Genomic DNA, 22,638 nt, shown 5'->3' with positions numbered 1-22,638 from the left:
TTACTTCTTTCCCAGTCTCTGTTTTCTTGCCTCTTTGCTTTCTTCTTTTTTTGGCTTTAAACAGTTAATTATTTTTACCAAATAATAACCTATTGCCATAACCAAATAACTTACTTTAGTCTACATACTGGATAAGGATGATGGTGTGTGTTTCAAAATATCACTTATTTAGAAAAAATGGTGGAGGGAGGCAAAACACATAATATATACTAGGTATTAAAAATTAGACCTTACTAAAAATAAAAAAAATGCAAATTAGGGGGAAATGTCAATTTCACTTAATAGATTGGCAAAATTATATCTGATGTTGGTGAGGATTTGAGGGTAAAGTCAACTTCAAATGCAGCTTTTAGGAATATAATAATATATATTCATTACTCTATATCAATTGTGGTATAATGGATCATTTTACTTTTCTTTATGTTTTTTTGAATGTTCCACATTTTCTATAATGAATATATTTGACTTTGTTTATCAAAAGAAATACCAGTTTGTTTTCACAACTCCTCTAAGTGGAAAACATTGTGAGGATTTCAGGGCTTCTTTTTATAAATCTGCTTATGTAAATTCCTTGATAATATAGTTCCTATAACATGCTTTCCCCAGTACTGTTTTAGGACATATAGAAAAGACAGAATGGTTTGATGAACATTAATTTACATACAAGAATATGTGAATATTAATCAGGAGAGCCTCCACTTTAAAGTGCAAGAACAATACCCAGAGAAGTAGTCTTTGCTGCATATGAGATGAAGTGGAAATAAAAAGTGTATCTTACCTGATAAGCAGTGTATACTTTCGTCCATCATCCACGTTAATAGTAGTGTTAATGCTTTTCAATTTTGCTTCACCGGCACAGAAAAAGTGGTACTACGGGAAAAAAAATTTTTTCCTCAAACAATTTTTCAGTGTGAAATTAACATCTTATTTTTGTATTGAACATTACAATTTACCAGTAATATTTTATTGTGCTGGAGAGATAAGAAGTCTGAAAATTAAAGTGACAGCTCAAGATGTGCAACTAATAAGTGCTAGAATAAAAACACATAAATGCATACATATTATATATATATACACATAAACCATACACATGTACACATACATACACGCACGCACACACAAACACACACTTCTGGCTTCTCTTGTATTCTGGGGAGCCTGGTTGAGAAAGGCAGCTTCTTCAGCTAGCTGGGAGTGAGTGTTAATAGGCAATTTTCCTTAGATACTAGTAACTGAGCAATGCAAACACTAGTGTATACCATCTAGACAGTGATGTTAACGTCACACAAGGGAAACAAAGATTATGAAAGTTAATCATTCATCCTAAACTTCCAGAGGATTGAAGGGGACTATGGCCATTTGTGGGATTATTGCTAATTGGACCAACTGAGTTATGGTTTTAAAAGGAGCAAATCACGTCTATAGTAGATATGCTTGGCCAGACACCCCTGGGAATTCCATGAATGGGCTGCAGTGCCTACATCTTCTCAACAGCATGTTCCTGAAAGTATATCAGTTATATTGTGGCCATTCTTTCACAGAAAGGGCCTTTATAGTCTTTAGCATATCTATTAGAGATCTGTAAGCCACATATAAGTTAAAGAAACACAGTTGCATAGTGTTTCATAACTCCTATGCATCTAGCTACATTAAATTGATATGTCTATATCTTCCCACATGTAATCCAAAGGTAAACATAATGCTATATATCTTAACTTTTTATATTTGGTCATCTCAAAAAGGTTCCTTTCCTTTATAAAATTATCTACTGAGGGTTCACTTTAAGAACTATGTTAAACAGCACTGAGATTTTCAAAAACAAATATATCTACATGTACTTTACCAGAAAATCAGTTGCATGACCTTTGGCTGTACATTCTTCTCAAGCCATGTGTAACTAAGTAAAAGGCCACATTTGTCTATTGCATTTTTATGCTGTGTCTAGTATGCAATCAAGGTGACCAGATTTAATATTTAATATTTTTGGCAGCATGGATAATAATTTAGCTATTTCTTATGTACATCACTAGGAGATCTATGTTGTTAGTTAAAATAGTTATTTAGGTTTAAATGATAATTTACTGGCCAACAATGTGTGTGTATTGGGGGTGGTAATCTCCTTGTTTTGTTCAAATATATCAGAAAATTATTTTTCAGGTACAGCTAAGACTTATTAATTCCTATCTTCAGGGATGTAAAAGTTAAACATTTAAAAATATTTAATGGATGATTTTATTAATTGTATTGAATATTTTCTTTTATTATAAATAGCTTCTTTATGATATCTATAAAACAATAGTTACTGTGATTGTTACTCTGTACCATGGATTTTTAAAGTAATTGATAGGTTTCACCTAATTGCTTTCTTACAAAACAAAAAACAAGAAAAATCTGTGAAGTAGGTACTACCCTTTTATTACCTTCTTTATTCAGAGGTGGAAACTGAGGGGGAGTGATCTGCTCCAGTCAGGGAGGCACAGTGATTCATGAAACAGCTAATAAGTGAAGGGACTGACATTTGAGTCCCAACAATGGATGTATCTGCTTACCTCCTTGTTATTAGAAAGAGCCAATGAAATAGTTTTAAACATTAATTTGATATATTTATCTTTGAAACTTAAATTTCCTAAAAAAACATTTGACTAACAATTCTGCATTTCTAGAATTTGAATAGGTCTTAAATTATGATCACTGGAAGAGTTCAACCATAATATGTCTTTTGTGAAAATTGTAATGTAAATACATTCCCCATGTGATTATACTTTTAAAATGAATGAGGAAATTGGAGCATAGTCTCGAAAAATCATAGCAGATTAAGGAAAATCTTAAAATCATAAAGATAGGATAGCACTGAAATTTCCTTTAAATCATTACAGTGATGGGTGTGGAAAGGACATGGATTTTGGACTGACACAACGGAGTAACAATTCCTGATCTACCATCTTTGAAAGAGTTCAAAGAGCATGTGTAATACCGAACATGCTGAGAACCTCCACTGGCCCGCGAGGTCTTTGAGAAAAAGAAATAGAAATACAGAGAGAAAAACCTACTCCTCATATTGTATTAATATGTCTCAGGCTTTCTTCTGTGAGTTTATATGCCTTTACTTACTCACCCATTGTATTACACTAACTTCACAATATTTATCCACTTACTAATTTAAACCTCACACCTACATTTACTACCCTCTTTCATGAGTGAGTAAACTCCAGCGCAGACAGCTTAAACTTTGCAAGACCTCAAAACCCCTAAATGGCCAAGCTGGTGTTCCAACTCTAACATTCTTGCTCTAGAGTCCATGAGCTTAATATATTTTCTTAAGTTGGAGCCCAACACGTAATTGCAATCCAATAAATTATAGTAATTATTACAGAGTATCAATATATGTTTTCTTTGTCATAAAACCTAAAAGAAAGAAATTCTACACCTCTCTTCACCCATTACAGTTTTATAATTCCTAAATGTCTTAGTTCAACTAATTTGAATTTATTTTTATCCACTTGAAAGTGAAAGAAATCTCTGTTCTCCATTATTTCATACATATTTTCACTGATAATTCTACAAATCTCTGGTGTGGTTCACCATGTCTCTGGAGACATCCACTGTGGTGAGAGGGGCTGGCTGAGTTGTGAGCTGAGTTAGGAGTAGAAAAATGTGCTGGACGTGACCAGGGCTCAATATTATGTGTGCTTTATAGTTCCTTATATTTGGCCTCTTCATGTTTTCTGCATATTATAAGACTAACGGAAATTTCTGGTCTTAGTCGAGGAAAATGCTGTAGAGCAGTGATCAGCAAACCTTATCTTAAAGGGTCAGACTGACGTTTGATGGCTCATCATAGTATTCTATTCATTACATAATTCTATTTTCTTGTCCCATTTTCACCTGTTATTATTATCTGTAATCAATTCGAAGCAATTTGAGAACAAAGTGTGTTTTATTTACCATTGAATCCTCACAAACTGGCACTGTCACTGGGGATGGATAAATGTTCAATGAATGAGTGAAAAAATGGATGAATGAATAAAGATAATGCTACCACTACTAATCTGCTACGTCGGGTTGACATTTGTTTATATCATTTTACTAAATTATGTATATGTGTTATATTACTTAAGAAAGATGAGTATTTAAAGAAAATCAAACTTGTACAACTTGGCTTATTTAAATTAGAAGGTGTACCTCACACTTCTATGGAAATTCATATCATATTTAAATAACATCTAAAAGAAATGATAGGCAAAAATACTGTTGTCATGTTTCATATACAAGACTGTGTTGAGTTAATTACCTTATTGCAGTGATGACTTCCTTAATCTGAGTATTTAGAACAGGAATATGATGTGATTTGATAAGGTAGAATGGTCTTGGGAAAAGAGCACGCATTTTCAATTCATCATTGGCTTCAAAATTTAGCTGTGTAATTTTGGACTTTTAAAGGAAGATTGTTATGAAGACTGACAAGTTTTAAGTGAGCAGTCTCAAATTTTTGATATCTGAATCTCTTTGTACTCTGAAAAATTACTGAGGACCCCAAAGAGTTTTGTGTAATGGGTTATATCTATCAATATGTATAATACTAAAATTAAAACAGACTTTTAAAACACAAAAACATATAAGTATACATTACACTAGTGATCAGAGGGATGACATCGCATCATGAAGCTTCTGGAAAACTATGTACACTTATGAAAATGAGTACGAAAAAGACAAATAACATCTTAGTGTTATTATAAAGAGAGTGTTCCCCTTAAAGATCCTTTGAAAGAAACCTGGGGTTTCCCAGGGGTTCCCAGGTCACGTCTGCCATTAAAGTTATAAAAAATTGCAGCAATTATAATTGAGAAATTGGGAAATATAATTGTGGAAGAAAAGTTGAAAATATAGAGAAAAGAAGAGAATGAAAGCTATTTAAAGCATATACTATTTTGATATATAAATAGTGTACACCAAACAGGAAGAAATTACGAAAAACAGGACACACAGCCTGGTGATGAGTATAAAAGACATAATTAAGGTTAAATTTTATATTGATAATAACCACCAAAGTGGTGAATCATAACAACTTCATAAAATTTATGTTAAATAAATTTGACTTACCTTTAAAGTACCATTTTCAATAAATAATTGAATAAAAAGTCCATCTCCTGAATCTAAGTCTTGTTTGATGTAGAGCAGGAGTCCATAGGCGTTGGAGGTCTGAAATTCTAGGGAGATGTTATTTTGTGGATTTAAAAACACATTCCGAAATTCTAGATAGGAATCTCCGTAATAACAAACACAACTGATATCTGTGGGGTCAGAAAGAAAATACAATTTATGTTGGAAGTAAATGTTCAATGGTCGGATATCACATTATAACGTTAGCATAATGTTTTCTGAAATGGCTCTGACCTGACTCTTTTCTACCTATGACGAGCTTGGGCACCTATTTTCTTTGCCATTGTCACAGTGGTTTGACATAATTTATATGTACTGGGGGCATCATGATCAAATTTCATTGGAGGGTAGGGATGTCTAGATCTTCGAGTACTCTTACCTAGATTTTATGTTACAGGTCACCAGAAAGAGGAACATTTTCTAAAGGCATCCTTATTCACTGTATATATAAGATGTTGGTACAAAATTTTGATTTGTGTCATTGTTAATTTGATTGGTGGTGTTTGAGGGCTGACAAAGGGTATTGGCAAATAAAGGAATTGCCACCTTTTTGTAGCAATGCTATATTATCTCAGCGTCTTAAAAAACATCTTTCTCTTTGTTTTACTTTTGCTTGCTGAATGATTATGTTTTAATTAGCCTTAGTCTTTCAAGTAAAATACAGAGTCATTTTGAGAAAAATACTTCGACAATTTAATTTCTTAAATTTATAAATATATGATTAATGAAACCTAGTTATCTTATTTCTCTAAGTTAATTATATCATTATTAAAAGTTACTTTTCTTTGATAAATACTTGATTGATCCTTGCTGATTGATGATATTCCTGTAACCATGAATTTGAATCTCTCTCCTTTCTGTCCTCCTTCTGTGACACACATACACATATACAAACTCTCATTTAAAACTTCCAAATTGTTTATTCTTTCACAATTAATATTGATAGAAGAGATTATTCATGAAACAATGTGAGATTTAGTTTACTGCCCATCATAGGATAACACTCTTCATAAAATCTGTATTTTAAAACTTAAACACGGTTTACATTTTGTGCAGAGTATTTTTCTTATTTTAAGATTTCAATAAAGCTTTAGAAATACTCATTGTGTAAATTTTCAAACTTGTAAAAAGCTCTAAGGAAATAATCAGCTAAACCTCAAAGAAAAATATTTCCCTTTAACTAGAAATAAAAAGGTTCAAAATACTGACAGAAAACATTTGTGCTTTGTAGACATAAAAACATATATATAAATTTTTTTAATCAAGGAATTCATTAGAAAGTTGCTTAAAGATTGAAAATATTAACAATGCTTTCAATTTTGGCTTTTGAATTGTTTTAGTTGTTATGTTATATAGACAAGTATTTTTTCCTTGTAGAATTTTAATGATGATGTTGAAGGCAAAACATTAAATAATTTGAAAAATTTCATCCATTTATTTGAATGAATTGTGAATGGAGACAAATATCTGTTATATTTAAAGTTCAAAATGTAAAAAAGCATAATACATTTTAGAAAAAGACTAGCATTACAACATGGATGTACTCAACATTGGTGAAATAAAGAAAACACTATATATCTTTAAAATGGTTCAGAAACAAATATATTTTCCAACAGTAGCTAACTCGAAACTTATTTTAATTTCATTATTTTAAGATACGTATTTTTTTTGGACTAACTTTTTAAAAATTAAGTGGCTTTGCCATCATGTGATTAGTGCTCTGTAATAAAAGCCCACACATGCACTCGGTTGTAAGCTACATGAGGTCAAGAGCCATATATGTTTGGTTCAGCATTCTACCCCAAGTGCTTCGTTTTCTTAAACATGTAAAAACACTATCTCTTATGGAAAATATAATTAATTTTCTTTAAATGTGGTTGGAAAATTACATTTTTTTAAGTTTGAATTTTAAAAAATCAGGAAATATTTTGCAAAGAGTATTCAACTATATTTGTAGTGTTTCCTATTCAAATGCATGAATACAGATTTTATTTTACATCGCCCTTAGTGAAAATCTTAATCTATTAAAAAGAATGGTGGTGGGAATTACAGAATGGTTTTGTGAAGAAAAGATATGTATAGAGACTATATTCAGTAATGATGGGCTATAATTCCACACATCTTTCATTATATAGAACTAAATTACAAGTTCCTGAATTTTGGTTTTCATTTTTTTCAAATAGAAGAATTGTTATCTGAATTGTATGCCCTCATTTTATAATTATACCTCTGAATGAGGTTATATGCTTTTGGTGTACCTATCCAGAAAGCCCAGATCAATGTAGCTTCAGCAACAAAGAAATTTAATGGCTTATGTAAAAGGAAGCTCAAGGATAGGACAGGCTTCCAGATGGATGCTTATGTATGTAGAGGCTCAGCTGCGTCCTCATAAAATAGCTGGATTTCTTGTCTCTGTTCTTCTACTCACATGGCAAGCTTTAATCTAAGGCTTGCTTTTCTCCTGATTCTAATATGGTGGCCAGTGGTAGCTTAAGTGACATACCTCTTTATTTGTGCCCCCAGTCATTCAGCTTTCAAAAGAGGAAGGAAGAACTTTCCCAAGTGTAGAATGAACCTCTCCTAGCAGTTGACTGGCTAGAACTGGGTCACACATGGAGCCCTCCACTGGAGATGAGGATTGGGCCAGTTCCCACTGAGACATCGGGGTAGGGTTCACCGCAGATGAAGTTGGTATCCCAGTACTTCCCAGATTCATACTTTGTTTCCTGGTTATTAGCAGATCAAAGACTTGAAGTGCAAATCACATGTCCAAGCCAGAGACCTTAACTTTCATCTCCAACTTCCTGCCTCTGCTTCTCCTTCTGAGACATAGTTCTTACCTTCATTTCTAACCGTGCATATTGAGTATACAAATGAGTCTAGTCACTAAAAAATTTATGTGAAATTTGGTTGATACTGGGTGGACAGTTGAAATTTTTGACACAAAACTATTTGAATTTCCAGTGCACAGTAACCCATAGCCAGCTCCAATGCATTTAGATAAAGAAAACTTCAAAGCAGTTTCAGTGAAAAATCAGAAGCCAGTAACCCTGCCTTCCCCCATAGCACAAAGAAGTGTTTTAAATAGATTAGAAGAATAATAGGATAAATATATTTTAGAAGAAATGGCAAATATAGCTTCTGAGGCATAAATACATATTTAAATTAGAACAAACAAAATACAACTAATGTGTATAATATTCTTCTTTGATAAATTATAAACAATTACTCCAACAGCACATTTTCCTTTAATAAAATAAATACATAGAAAAAGTAAGTAATTCTTAGCTGAGTCTTTTTCTTTTGGTTTTATGGTATAGCATATCACATTTCAAAGAATGGAGTCTTTTTTGTGGTTAGTGTACTATATGTAAGATTAAACATGTAAGTTGGAAATTTATGAGAGAATAACTGAATACCAGTCTCTCCTACAATATTAATAGTTTGATAATGACTCTATAAAGACTGGACACTTTAAAAAGGATTATATTATTTAACCCTATTTCTAGTAGATTATTGTCAACATCAGTGTAATCCATGAATAATCACTCAAACTCAAAGAAACATTCATAGCAAACTATGTATTTCTCTCTGGAGTATGTATCACTAACTAAATGTTAAGAAATAATTTGCAACTGAAAATGCAAAATGATCCTTTATTATTTCATGTGTCTTGGAGGTAATATCTAGGAAAAAAATAGTGGACATTTGTGATATGTGGGTATGTGTGTGCAAATTTTTCTGTTAAATGAAGTTTCAGTTTGAGAAAAGATTATATGTATCACATAAATATAATTCATAAAGGAAGGTGTACTTAGTTTGTTAAGAAGCCTGTGTTCAGTCTTGATTCTACCAGTGAGCAGATCACAACCACATTATCAGCTGCAGAAATACCATGTGACTTGGTTTTGTTAATTTCCATTTTTTCTAGAAAGAGGAGCTTGGATTTTACCAATACAAAATACTCTCCATATTTAATACTATATAGTTCCACATTCTCTAAATTGTGTTTAATTCACCTTAAAATCCAAATTTATGTAGTCCATTTAAATTCATCTCAATTAGCTTAATATCTCCAAATAAAGCAGGAGAAAGTAAGCAAATTAACCTTCACCCACTGTTTACTATTGTACCAAGTTTGTTAAACACTCTACTCATGCTTTCAAAAATGCTGATTTTTTTCCTGTCAATTTAAATATTTATGCCATTTGAAAATGCTTTTGTGGGAAGTAAGTATATTTTAAAATAAATTATGAAATATTTGTTCTTGTCATAGATATTCACAGATTGATTAGTCCATGAACTGTGAGTCAATGACATAATTTATAGAGCAAGTATAATTGTATAATGCAAAAAAAATAAGGTATCAAAACAAGTACTACTGAAATGCAAAGCCAGAAAGTGTAGTTTAAGATTGGCAGAGACTCCTCCATGTAGCCAAAGGAAATATATAATAAATAGGAGTTACAGAGGCAGATTTAAGAAATTATGTGATTGCAAGACAAACTGAGAGACAACCAGTCAAACAGTTGAACACATTTTTCTCTGAAAGCAGTGAGCAGTCATTGTGAAAGGAAGCACAACACCTATGATCCCAATATTTTTCTTTCACTGGCAAATGGAAATAGATTATCAGAGAAAATTCCTTTAATAGTCACCCACAGTATAGGAAGTAACACACAAATCAAATCATGCCACTTTCCTGTGTAAAAACATTTCGGCCAGTTGTCTATGGTAGGATTGTTTAGTATTGACTCTGTATAGACTATTTACAGCCCTTTCTTTCTCCTTTGTCTTTTTTTTTTTTTGCGGTGCGTGGGTCTTTCACTGTTGTGGCCTCTCCCGTTGTGGAGCACAGGCTCCAGACGCGCAGGCTCCAGACGCGCAGGCTCAGCGGCCATGGGTCACGGGCCCAGCCACTCCATAGCATGTGGGATCTTCCCGGACCGGGGCACGAACCCGCGTCCCCTGCATCGGCAGGCAGACTCTCAACCACTGCGCCACCAGGGAAGCCCTCTCCTTTGTCTTTTAAGGTGGAATGCCAATTATCCTAGGATAACTTACAGAGCAGGCACCCTTCCCATACTCATCTACATTCCCAGTTCTGTCATGCATCCCCTTCCTCTATGTAGGTCTATTTACGGGATCATTATTCTATTCCGTTGATCAGACTGTAAACCCCAAGCCAATCAAAGATTGACTTAATTAGTATAGCTTTGGGGTGCGTCTTGATATCGAGTAATGCAATGCTGCATATTCTCCTTCCTTGGGATTGTGTTACTGACTGTTTGTCCTGTGCCTTTTGATACAAATATTGGAATCAGTAACATGTGCGACCATCCTTTTAAATTACATAAACACTCTGAATAGAAACTATTTGAATCCCATTGATTTTATGGAAAAAAATTGTAAGTAATTGATATCTTTGTGACACTTTATCCTCCTACACATGGACGTATATATGTCTCCATTTTACTAGAGCTTCTAAAACATTTAATACAGTTTTATAACTTTTCTCTATAAAGGTCATGTGCATAATTTCTTAGGTTAACTTCTATAAACCTTCTGAATTTGTTGCTATTTTAAATAGTCCTTTGTAATATTACATATTTAACTCACGTTGGCATATTGAAAAGCAATGGACTGTTTTATATGAAGCAATCTGGTTAAACTCTCCTATTTTTAACAATACTGTATCATCTGTGAGTAATGAGATCTTTGTTTCTAATTCTTAAACTGTCTTATTACATTGCTTAGGACCATCAGAGGAAACAATGAGCTGAAATAATTAAAATGAGATTTGGTATTTTTGTTTGTTTGTTTTGAAGGAAGGCTTTTAAGCCTTCACCTTTGAGTGTAGTGTTTCGCTCTTCTTTTATAAGTGATACCTTCTAACTCATTAAGGAAGCTCAGAGATACAGAGAACAGATTGCTAGTTGCCAGAGGGGATGGGGGTGAGGGTGGGCAAAAATGGGTGAGGGGGTCAGAGAGTAAATCTTAAATGTCCTCATCACAAAAATGAATAAATTAACTATTTGTGAAGTAAAATTCAAATTTTAAGGCAAGACAAGAAAAATTTAATCATAAAATTCTTTCTCTGCCCATTTGGATCTCCTCCCTCCCTTCTGGAGTGCACTGTGCATCTTCATTTTGTGTTTATCAGACGTCCCCAAGGGTAGAAATACCTGCTCAACCATAAAGATCAATTTTCCTTCTTCTGGTACCAGCCAGGTAACTCCTTAGAAGATAACATTTCTTTCTCAGTCCTGTAAGGTGTCATGATGACCCACCACTTGCCTTGTACGTGCAGACACCTTAGGTGAACTTTAGGTATGATGCCAATATATCATTTCCTTTAAAGATAGTGATTGGTGCAGAAGAGACTGGTCAGACAACCTGGGGAGAAACTGGGCCACACCTAAGGGAAGTTCTTAGCTTAAATACTTATGACCTTATAACATTATTAGCTTTGTTACTTGTATCCTGCCTCTTTTACAAGGTTATTGTTTCTTGCATAAACAAGTGTATGACTGAGCCTCTGATAAAATTAATGATGGTTAGGTGACTTGAAACAATTGATCAAATATATAGTCCCATAAGAGCAATGATTGTAGTAGTGTAAATCTAGGTATGGGAGGAAGCACCAAGAGGGAACAATTTCCTGGACTGTAACAGACCAGTAAGACAGGAGGTTGAGAGACTCCTCTTCAGTTACTGTTAACAAGGCCTAGACCAGTAATAGCACGTTGAGTGACCTATCAAGAAATCAACACAGACCTGGGATTGAGCATTCCTAGAACTATGGGGCAAATTAGTCATGAAATGCCTCCCAAACCTTGGTTGAAATTAAGACCAAAAGAGAAGGGATTGTCAGATAAAGAATGTTGCCCACCATCCAGTTCTACAAGAATCAAGTCATTAGCCATTGTAGTCACTGACCTACAGTACATCCTGAAAGGAATTCTGGGTGAAGATCAATATAAGGCACTTTGTGCTGTGGGAAACCTGGCAGAACTGACCACAAGATAGTTAAGTATTTCCATGAGAAAATTTTAGGAACTCAGTTTCTTGCCTCTTCCCGTACTTAGAAAAGTGCTAAAACCATTAACTAAGATCTCTCTCCCTCAGAAGCAGCAGTAAACTTCTACCAAGATGAGTGCTTTAACTAAGATCTCTCTTCCTCAGAAGCAGCAGTAACCTTCTACCAAGATGAGTGCTTGATTGCACATATGTACCCCTTTACCAAAGTCACATATATACTAGCCTCGCCCCCTTTACTTTTTCAGAACAGTTCTTAGAGCTCTCTGAGAAGCCGTCACCCAGGTTATAATCTTCAGATTGGCTCGAATAAAATTTTCCATTTCTTCTTACATTGACTACTGATTAATTTTTTTGCTGTTGCCACTATGTATGGTGATGGATGGTAACTAGATTTGAAAGAGAAGAACAAACCTGACTCCATGTTGGATCTATTCCTTTAGCTCTAACCTTTGTGCTCTGTTGCCTGTGCTTAGTCATGCTGGCTCTGCACCTTTGCAAAGGAATGTTGTCTATAGCATGAAATATACAGGATAGCCCATTCTCAAGGCTCTGACCTTAAAAATATAACACTTTTCCATTCATACAGAGACATAAACAAAAAAGAACAAAAAAATAACAATTGTCTTGTTGGACGCTTACAGTAATATGGTGATAAGAGCTACATGGACAGATGCAAGAGCAAAGGATTCACATCTTCTCTGGGGTCTGGCCTGCACCAAGAAGTCTGCAACAACCAGCCACATCCCCTCCTGTTTTAGTATAAAAGAAGCCTGAATTCTAACTCAGGTAAGATTGCTCTTTGGGACACTAACCCACAATCCTCTTGGTCTGATGACTTTCTGAATAAAGTCACTATTCCCTGCCCCAACACCTTGTCTCAGGCTTAATTGGCCCATTATGTGGTGAGCATAACGAGCTCGGATTCAGCAACATATTTATTGTAGTGATCATCCCACAGTGTATACAAATATTGAATTGTTATGTTTTACACCAAAAACTAATATAATGTTATATGTCAATTACACCTCAATACAGGTCATACCTCAGTAGAGTTATAACAACAGTGGAGTTATAAAGAATGTCAGGTGGAAGCTGTGAAGGACACAGAAAAAAGATACCAAGAGTTGTGAAAGGAATTTCCCTTCTATTCTGTAGTTCACTGACATTTTTAGCAGAACTTAATATTAAATTTTATTGGTTTTTCACTTACTGATATGATTATACTGTAAATAACTTTGATATTCTAATATTAAACCTTTCTTTTATCCCAGAAATAAATCCCATTTGCTTACAATGTATGTACATATATGGATTTCATTTACAAGAATCCATGCTTAGGATACTTGCACCTATTCTGATGATTGAGATTGCCTTTTAATTTTCATTTTTCCCGGCTCCCTTTCTAACTTTCATACTAAAGTTTTATTTAGCTTTATTAAATAAATTGGGCAATGTGAATTTCCATTTCTAATTTCTGGAGGTTTTTAAAAATTTACCACACAAATTCTGTGTCAGCCTATAAAATTGTGAATTGTACAACATCCTAAAATAACTACAAAAGATTTAATTTAATGTAATGATTACCCATAAAATTAAGGTGGCCCCTATTATGATCTTGTAATTACAACAGATATAATTTTAGTTAAGAACCATGGGTTTAATTGTACACTTTATCATTTAAAATTGTAGGATCTTGGATAAATATTTTAACCTACTTGATCCTTTCAGTTTCTTCATCAATACAATGGCAATAAGAAGGTTGTTCTGTTATAAAATACGTAGAAGTGCTAGACAAAGAATTTGCTCCAGTCTGTATTTGGGAGAGAAACCTCCTACAATGAAACAAAGATCTTGCAAAATTTATTTTTAAAATAGTTATTACAAGAATATGCTCTACATTTTTCTGAGGCAGATATTTAGGAAGGTCTGAAGCACATGGTCTGGCCACATTCAGTACATCTAGGTAGAACCCGAAGGATTTCAAGGTGGTGTGTGATGGGGCTGCCGTGAGGTCCAGAAGTGCCCTCTCTTCCTGAGCAGCTCACTTGTTTTAACCTGTTTTATTACCTGTTTACAGGAATAAAATATATGAATAAAGCTAAATTTTTAAATAATGATAATTATTTTGTAAATTTTGTTAATAAGGTAATTCATATCCCATTGTCTTTTCCTCATTACACACATCATCTAGTTTGAGTCTTATTTCAGTCTGTAAAGTGTGTAAGGACTAGGTTCTTATGAACCCTATGTTTCTATCTGAGAAACAGGCTTAGATAGGCTAATTTGATCAAAGTGATAGATCTTAGAAATGGGCTTCTTTTATCAAAGCTCATGTTCTTTAACACCAGTTTTATTTTGTGTGAACGGGCTGCTGATAAGTTTTGGAAACATACAGTCTTTGGAATTTTTTAACAAAATACAGTACTCATTTTTAAAAAGGTCCAGTGTAGATCCTCAAGTTGAATTCTTACATTCTCCATCATGTACGAGAACAGTGTAATGATGTGTATCATTGAATGTACAAACTGTACCACACTTTCCAGTGGGCTCCAAAGTGCTTATCATCTAGTTTCCGAGTATGGCTTTTTAAAAAATTATAAATAATCATTGAGCTCTTAGCTAATTTACATAACTATTTGATTACTAAAGGTACTTGAAACTAAGCTATATTTAATCTTTGAGGTGATTCATATAATACCTCCTCCTTCTTCTCCTTCTACTGTTTATTGTTTAAGAAATATTATAGGCTATATAGAGTCTTCCTGGTGGGCTGGAAATTTACCTACCACATAAAACATATGAGGCTTATGAGAAAAATACATTTCCATAGAGAAATGAGTATGTGGCCGTGCTGGGGAGACCTTTGTTACTTTTTTTTAACCCTTCATCTCCTTGACCAACGAGTTTAGAGAGAAAATGAAATGAGTAACTCAGGGCTCTTCTGTTGTTCCTAGGCTCTGAGAGCTCCGGAAAGATGCTCATGCAAGTTTAGGAGGGACTCATTTTTTCATGCTGAGAAGTCTTTGTATTTAGTTTTTCTTCTGATTCTGACAACCTAAACTTTCCATTTATAAGATTAGTAATGGCAAAATGAAAAAATATGTTGAAAGAGTAACTTTATTTGTCAATGTGTATCATGATATTAGATTTTAGGGGACCAATCATGGATAAACTTACATAGGTGTGTCACATTGTGTATTCATCAGAAGCCGTAAGATTTGGACTACGATGGTTGGGAATAAAGTAGAAATTTAGCAAGTGCTAAAAACTGATTGCTAAAGTGTAATGCTTGTTAATTTGCAGTACAATAAAAATACAAATGCTCCTACAGTACTATCCCCTATGTGATGTAACCAAACACTCTGTCTCAATAATGATGGGGTTGAGGGCAGGCTGCCCCCAAATATGCCACTTTGCCATATAGATTATTTTGAATTAAAGGTACTGAGAAACAACCTGTGCACGAAGGAAACTCTGACACTCCTTTGTCCTCTGAAAGCAGAATATAATCTCACATGTGAAGGGTGTCTTACCAGAGACAAGGAATTCAGGGTAGAGAAGGTTGAAGAAACAAACTTTGTTACTTCTTTAATTTACTACCCCTAGCCTAAGCACCTTTTTTTTTTTTTTTCCAAATCTTCCTATATTTATTGTTTCTTTGTCTAAAAGGTACAAAATCTGCCTACCTTGGTCACTTCTTTAGTCTCATATTTTTATGAGCTGCTGTATATACAAAATTAAATTTGATTTTCTCCTGTTATTCTGTCAATTTAATTATTAGACCACCCAAAGCACTGAGAAGGGAAGATGGGAAAGGTTTTCCTCTCCTATAATAACTTATGTTATAATTAGTAAAACTTGAAATACGCTTTTCTAATTTTCCAGATATGTTGTTGCTTATTCTGGGCAACATTTCAAAAGTAAAATATTTTCCCTGTGATGATAGTTAATTCTTTACTCATATGTAATTAAATAGAATCATAAATACTTTATATTTACTCACTTAATTTTCTTTTTTCATGTACTTTATTTTACTATCTCTCATGTTATTTCAATAATACCTACAGTCTAAAGCTGTCGTGGCAATTATCAGCTTTAATTCTTTTCAATGCTCAGACGTTACTGATGGACAAGGGAGAAATAGAGGTGTTAATAGTGATTATCCATATCTCACTTTATTCCTAGCATTCAGTTTTTAATTAAATGTAATTTTCAACTCTTCATCTGCTCTTTCTACATTGTTAGATTTCTGCTATTAACCAGCAGCTGCCCACAGGGAAGAGTACAAAAGAAAAAGAGAATCATGTGTCTCAAAATTGTGGGACCCAGATAATAAGATTAAAATCATGCTATGCACATAAAAATGTACAGATAATATGATTTTATACACATTCACATATGTGTACACATACGAGTACACACAAGCACACAAACACACACGCACACAGAGCAGTCTTTAAGGTGCCCACTGATGGGAGTTGTTCTTGCACGTGGACATTTTCCTGCAGGTGTGACAGGTTAGAGGATTTATTTTGAGAGCAGCCACATTTAGGAAACTCTAAGAAGGCCCACTGGCCTTCCATGCGCCTTCTACTGATATGAAAATTCATCATTAATATGTCAAGGCACAAACCACATATATTTGACATGTTTCCTCACTTATTCATACTATGTGGCATTTTTAAAAGCCACTTCTAATTCTTTTGGAATGAAGTGTGGAGAAAAAAAAGAAGAAATGATATATTTTTCATTATGAGAGTCCAAGGAGGAAGGTTTATAAGCCCAAAAAGTGATATTGCCAGCATGGAGGCAGCAGTCAGAGAGTCAGGATTAGGAAAGACGAGCAGTGGGGTACCATGATGGAGTGTATTGATGGAAAGTTGAGGAACACGCACATGCAATACAGTTTGTTTTCTGTAATCACATTTTTAAAATACTAAGCTTATTTTCTTTATATTCCAGTGACTGTGGAAGTTCTGGTGGGCTAGCAGAAATGCCTTTATATTACTGAAAAAGGATCTAGTCAAGAACAGTAACTTTCATGGTAGAACTATTGGATATGAATTCAGAAGACTTGAACGGGGATTCATTACTTCATAGTTGTGCAAATTTGGGGCACTATATGACGTCTTTGACAAGTTTTAGTTTTTCCAGGGCACATATTTTGAGTGTTGACTCTATTTTGATTTCGGAGAAATGATTTGGAACTCATATTACTAAATAAAAGAGCCAAGTTGTCTTTACCTTTATTAAGCAAAACAACTGGATTTTCCTTCCAGAAAATTACTGATATTTTACACCATTTATCTCTACTGCACCTGTAAGTCAAACATTTTTAAAGTAATTACTTTATTATAATAAGACTTTAAAATGTGTAAACTGTTAGAATGTCTGAAAACTGTAATAATCACTTAATATTTCCATTTTTCCTAGTATTAAAACAACTTCTACTTAATTTTATTGAGGATTAGTTTTATACTGTAACTTAAAATGCCTCCTTTTACTTCTGATGTTGTTAAAGATAGAGATGTGTTAATTTAGAAAAAAATGCAATAAAAATCAGGAAATAAAAGATATGAATTTCCTTGAGAAAATATCTTGTAAAGATTTGAGGCTTCCCGTCATCTGGATGTCGTCATATGTCTCAGTTGGCTCAGTGGGCTGTGCAGGGTAACCTGACACATTAAGGTTAAAAATTAGTCTGATTTCACTCAAGGACTGATGGATACATCATTACATAGATGGTTTGGTGAAAAATGTATCAGCTCTAAAGCATTTGACTAGTGGGATTTTCACTCCACTCTCACTCACACTCCCAGTTATCTGGTGTGGCTGTTTCCTGAGGATCCTGAGGATTCTGTGCTATAAATCACCGTGCTTCTCTATTTTTCCCACTCCTAATTTTAGTTTCCAAATTCTCAGCTCTGTTTAGTCTGTTTTCAGACAAAACAGCCCTTGTTCATTTGTTTTCCAGCTTGCACATTTTTATATCTTTTTTCTCATCTACACTACCTTTGTCTGAGCAATATATCTATATCTATATATCTATATCTATCTATCTATCTCACTATTTATGGAATTTCAGGAGGAAGCACAGGTATTTATGTGATTAACTTATCATACTTAACTGGAATGCTATTTGTTAACCTATATCTTTCAGTTAGATTTGAATTCTTCTAATATATGTGTATAATATAATAATAGTCATAAATAAGATGGAGGTAAAATGGAAGATGATGTTAGATAAAGAGGAGCAGAGTGTTCAACGATCCTTGTGTTTGCTAAGAATATGGAATGAATATTGATAAACTTTATACACTAAGTATGTATGATAAAATTTTAAAGATCAACATTAAAGGAATAGAAAAAGAGAAAATAACTACAATTTTAGAGGATGAACTCAATAAAAAGCTCCAGCAATCAGAAAGTAGGCAAAGAAGAAAGATGAAAGGAACAAACCTGAAAATGCAGGACACAAGTAAGATGATGTAGTATTTCTAAATTTACCTGAAATCACAAGTATAAAAATGCTGCACTGGACACATCTCTTTGCCATTTACCGTGACAAACTTCAGCACATGAAAAAGCTGTTTTCCAAACTTCTTAACTTTGTGGCAAGAGTACTTTCTCTATGTTTTAGTAGAGCAGCAGAAATGTTGGGAAGAGAGGTGGGTGTGACTAAAGACCCCTCTCTGTGTCTAGGGTATACTATGGGGAAATACCCTTCAAAACTAAATAGTTGAGGGGTTTTAAGTAGTAGTTCTAAGATATGAGGAAGTTAATGGAAGCACAAAGAATTAAGCATTGTCAAAACTCTCTGAAAAGAAATTAACATGAAGAAGAGGACTTTCCTTAAAGTTATTTAAAAACTGTAGAAATCACAAACAAGAAAGTATTGACCACTTTTGTCTAAAAAGATCAAGGGACGCTTTGTGAGTAGGAGTTTCTCTCCTTTCTGGAGCAACTTTAAAATGATTTTGAGAAAATTTTTCATCCTTATGGACAAAATTGAAATTGTTCATAATTAAAAGTCATATGTAAAGATATCAATTGTATGTGGCCCAAAGAAGTAAATGGGAAAAGCAACTTTTTAGTGCTTTTGACGGAACATATAGAATAATATTTTTGTGAGTTTGGGAAAAAGAAGTATTTATTTTAAAAGACTCAAAAAAAAATAAGTCGTAAATAAAAAGAGGGATTTTTTGAGGACATTAAATTAAGAACTTTGTTAATCTGAAAACGCTAAAGAAAATAAAAGACAAACAGTAAGAAGACATTTTCAAAACATAAAACTGACAAGAGGTCAGTATCCAAAGTTAAACACAGACAAACTAAAACTACAATTTAATAAGAAGAAAGCAATTAATACAGTCAAATAAGGCATAGAAATCTTGGAAAGACTCTTCTCAAGAGAAAATATGAACTACCAGTAACACAGGGGAAAATACTAGTCTTTATTAGTATACCAGGATTTCAAATTACTCCATGAGATATTTTTTACAACTACTTGGATGGCAAAAATTATACAGTCTGAAAACATGAGGCATTCCCAAAGTTATAAAATAACCAGAGCTGTTATAGAATTTGATTGGGATTATAGGCATAGATGAAATCAACTTGGAAAAGTTAAATGTTTTCACCCTGTATGATGCACACATCCATCTCTATCCTTATGCCGTAAAGAACTATTGCTCATACATACTAGGAAAAATGCAATATGCATCAATGTGGAGGATTCTAATAAGCAAAATGTTGATCAAAAAGAGTAAGATCAGAAAGGAAACATACATTATTTTAAAATTTATATAAATTTCAAAACATCCAATAAAACAATGTGTTGCTTAAGGTTTTTTATACATATCTTATTAATATAGTACATATACTGTATTTTTATATTGTTTAGTGGTATGGTATATGATTATAAAGAAAAACTAAAGAATGATAACCAAAAAGAAAGCCACAGAATATGCTGATAATGTTCTACACCTTAAGTTGTGTGGATGGTAGTCACAGTTCTCTCTTTTACTTGTTATTGTTTGTTTAGGTAAGATGTAAGTTTTTGTTGTATTTATTCACCATGTAATGAAAACAATTTCAAAAGGAAAATAAAATTTAATAATTGGGAATGGGTTGCTGGCTAAACTAGTAGCTTCCAGCTGGTTATCTTGAGTTACTCTGGATTTCTTTATGCAATTTCACCCCAAGAAAATCTGTCTCAACGTTAAATTGCACACCGGACTGAGGATTCTGCTGTATCTATGTCAGATATTGCACTTATTTAAGTCCTAGATATCTCAGTATCTATTTTGGGCAGCAGAGCTGTGGCCTTGGAATGAACAAGTGCAAATTTGAGGCAGATAGAAATATTCCCCTAGTTCCTTTGGTCTGTACTGTACTATCCAAGTTTTCATTCATATCTTGGACTTCTTATATGAAATCACTCAGATATTTACTTTTCTTAGTTATTTCTTCACAGCATATCTTCCTGTCCACTCCTCTTCAACTGCCATTTTCCTTTCATAACATTTTTGGTGTTTTCCTAAAAATAGGGAACTACTAAGAAAAAGTACATATAACAAGATTAACATAACATATATTAAAGTTTGCTTATCAACTCTAAGTATTTTCAATAACTCAATCTCAAAACTCACTAGCCTTAATGCATAATTGATGCATTGCTCCTTTTCTTAAACAGGGATGAAAAGATTCATGTATAATTCATTCCATGTTCATCCTTCTAGCACTTTCTCAAGCTCCTGCAGGGAATCTTGGGAGAGGACATGAAATCCTCTTCAGTTCTGCTGCAGTACAGCTTCCCCAGAGACAAGGGCCTTTTCTCTCTACCTTAATTGAAATAAGATCCCTTCCCTTCCTGCCTTGAGAAATTTATAAACTGGAGACAGCTGTTGCTTCTTTCTTTAGTCTCCCAAAGAAGTAATGTTCAAAAACAGAAGAATTAGAGAATCATTCCCCAGTAGGCTAGAAAAGGAGATTTTTGACTCATTTCTGCCAGAGTAAATGAGATAACTCACTACATTCGTTCTTTCATTCAATTGTACAACTGTGATTGATTGAAGGCACACTATGAGTCAAAAATCGATTCAAAACATTTATCTTCTTGATTTTTCTCTTCAGAGACTTATTTTTCTCACTTGGGAAGGAAATTGTTTCTCATCCTTGATGAAATCTCTAATGGTTTCCTTTGTTTTCTCAGACTTCCTGTGCCCTTTAGAGTATGTTTTGGAATTATATCAGATTAGGATACTAGAATTCACTAAAGAAGGAAATGGAAGGACTGAATAAACATATGAGTTAGATGCAGCTGCAGACAAGATTCTAGGAACCCACAAGTCTTCACTTCTAGTGATCCTGCTAATGGAGGATTAATTAATTAATTCATAATTCTGTTTAAAATAATTTAGGAGCCTATAAGAGTCAGCTCCCGCAGTCATCTGAGACTGGCCTTGACTTGGCCCACTACAGATTAACTGGCTTCAGAAGTCAACATGGAAGATGTGTAGTGATGAGAAGGGAAGTCACCAGATAACACAGATTCACGTTTGGTTCAATAAATTTGGGATGTTCATAAAACCAACCTCTTCATCTCAACTTGAAAGGATCATGTTTAGCCATTGTCAAAACTCATCAAACTCAGATTTTGCTTATTTCTAGGAATAGCCAAGAATAAATTTAAGTCTTTTTACTGGCCAGTGTAATGGAAAATTTGGTAAACCATGGAGATATTTACAAAAATTAAGAAAATAAGGTGTATTAGCTGAATTAGGAGACATTTACATAATATATAGACATGTCAAAAATAGAGACAAAATACTTCTCAAATACTTATCTACACTCTGACACATTTAAAAAAAAAAACAGTATTTTGGTGGGTTTAAAGGAGACATAATACAAAGAAGTTAACAGAAAAAGATATCTAAAAATCACTGTAATTTCACTGCAGCAATTTTTTCATCATTGGTCCAAGCTTAATATGTCATAATAACATCCTGGAATAATCACACACATACTGTCCCTTAGTTGAAAAGCCTGATTTAACAGTCACACTTTTGTGAAGGAATCCAACTAAAAACACTTTGATATCTGATGCAAGAGTATATTTTAATGAATTAATTTGTAATTTTATTTGTAATTTTGGCCCACAATTTTGCCATCAGAAATGATAATTTTGAGACTTAATTTTTCTTACTATTTATTTTGTTGAAAGAAAATCATGATGGTAGTTATTATCTAGAATTATTTTATTAGTTAACATAGTTGTTAGGCAAAAGAAGATATGGAAGAAAATAAAAATTTCTAAAATGTAAAAGATTCAACTATAATTTAATAAAACTCTAAGTATATTTATCTTGTAACTTTATATAGTTTGGGGGATTAAGGATTGAAATAACATCAAATTTAGTGGCATATTTCTTTTAT

General features: G+C 33.5%; 1 protein-coding gene across 1 annotated transcript in view; it reads right to left on the bottom strand.

Annotated features, from left to right (window-relative positions):
* Nucleotides 1-22,638, bottom strand: part of EYS (EGF-like photoreceptor maintenance factor) — a 1,631,219-nt gene that overhangs the window by 698,324 nt on the left and 910,257 nt on the right. The window contains 2 exon segments of the mRNA XM_024761621.1: nt 779-870; nt 5,101-5,291. Of these exon segments, the coding sequence (XP_024617389.1) occupies nt 779-870; nt 5,101-5,291 (283 nt within the window).

This window comes from Neophocaena asiaeorientalis, unplaced genomic scaffold (assembly GCF_003031525.2).
Source record: "Neophocaena asiaeorientalis asiaeorientalis breed wild unplaced genomic scaffold, Neophocaena_asiaeorientalis_V1.1 scaffold169, whole genome shotgun sequence".
NCBI lineage: Eukaryota > Metazoa > Chordata > Mammalia > Artiodactyla > Phocoenidae > Neophocaena > Neophocaena asiaeorientalis.
This window is presented reverse-complemented; position numbering and strand designations above follow the sequence as displayed.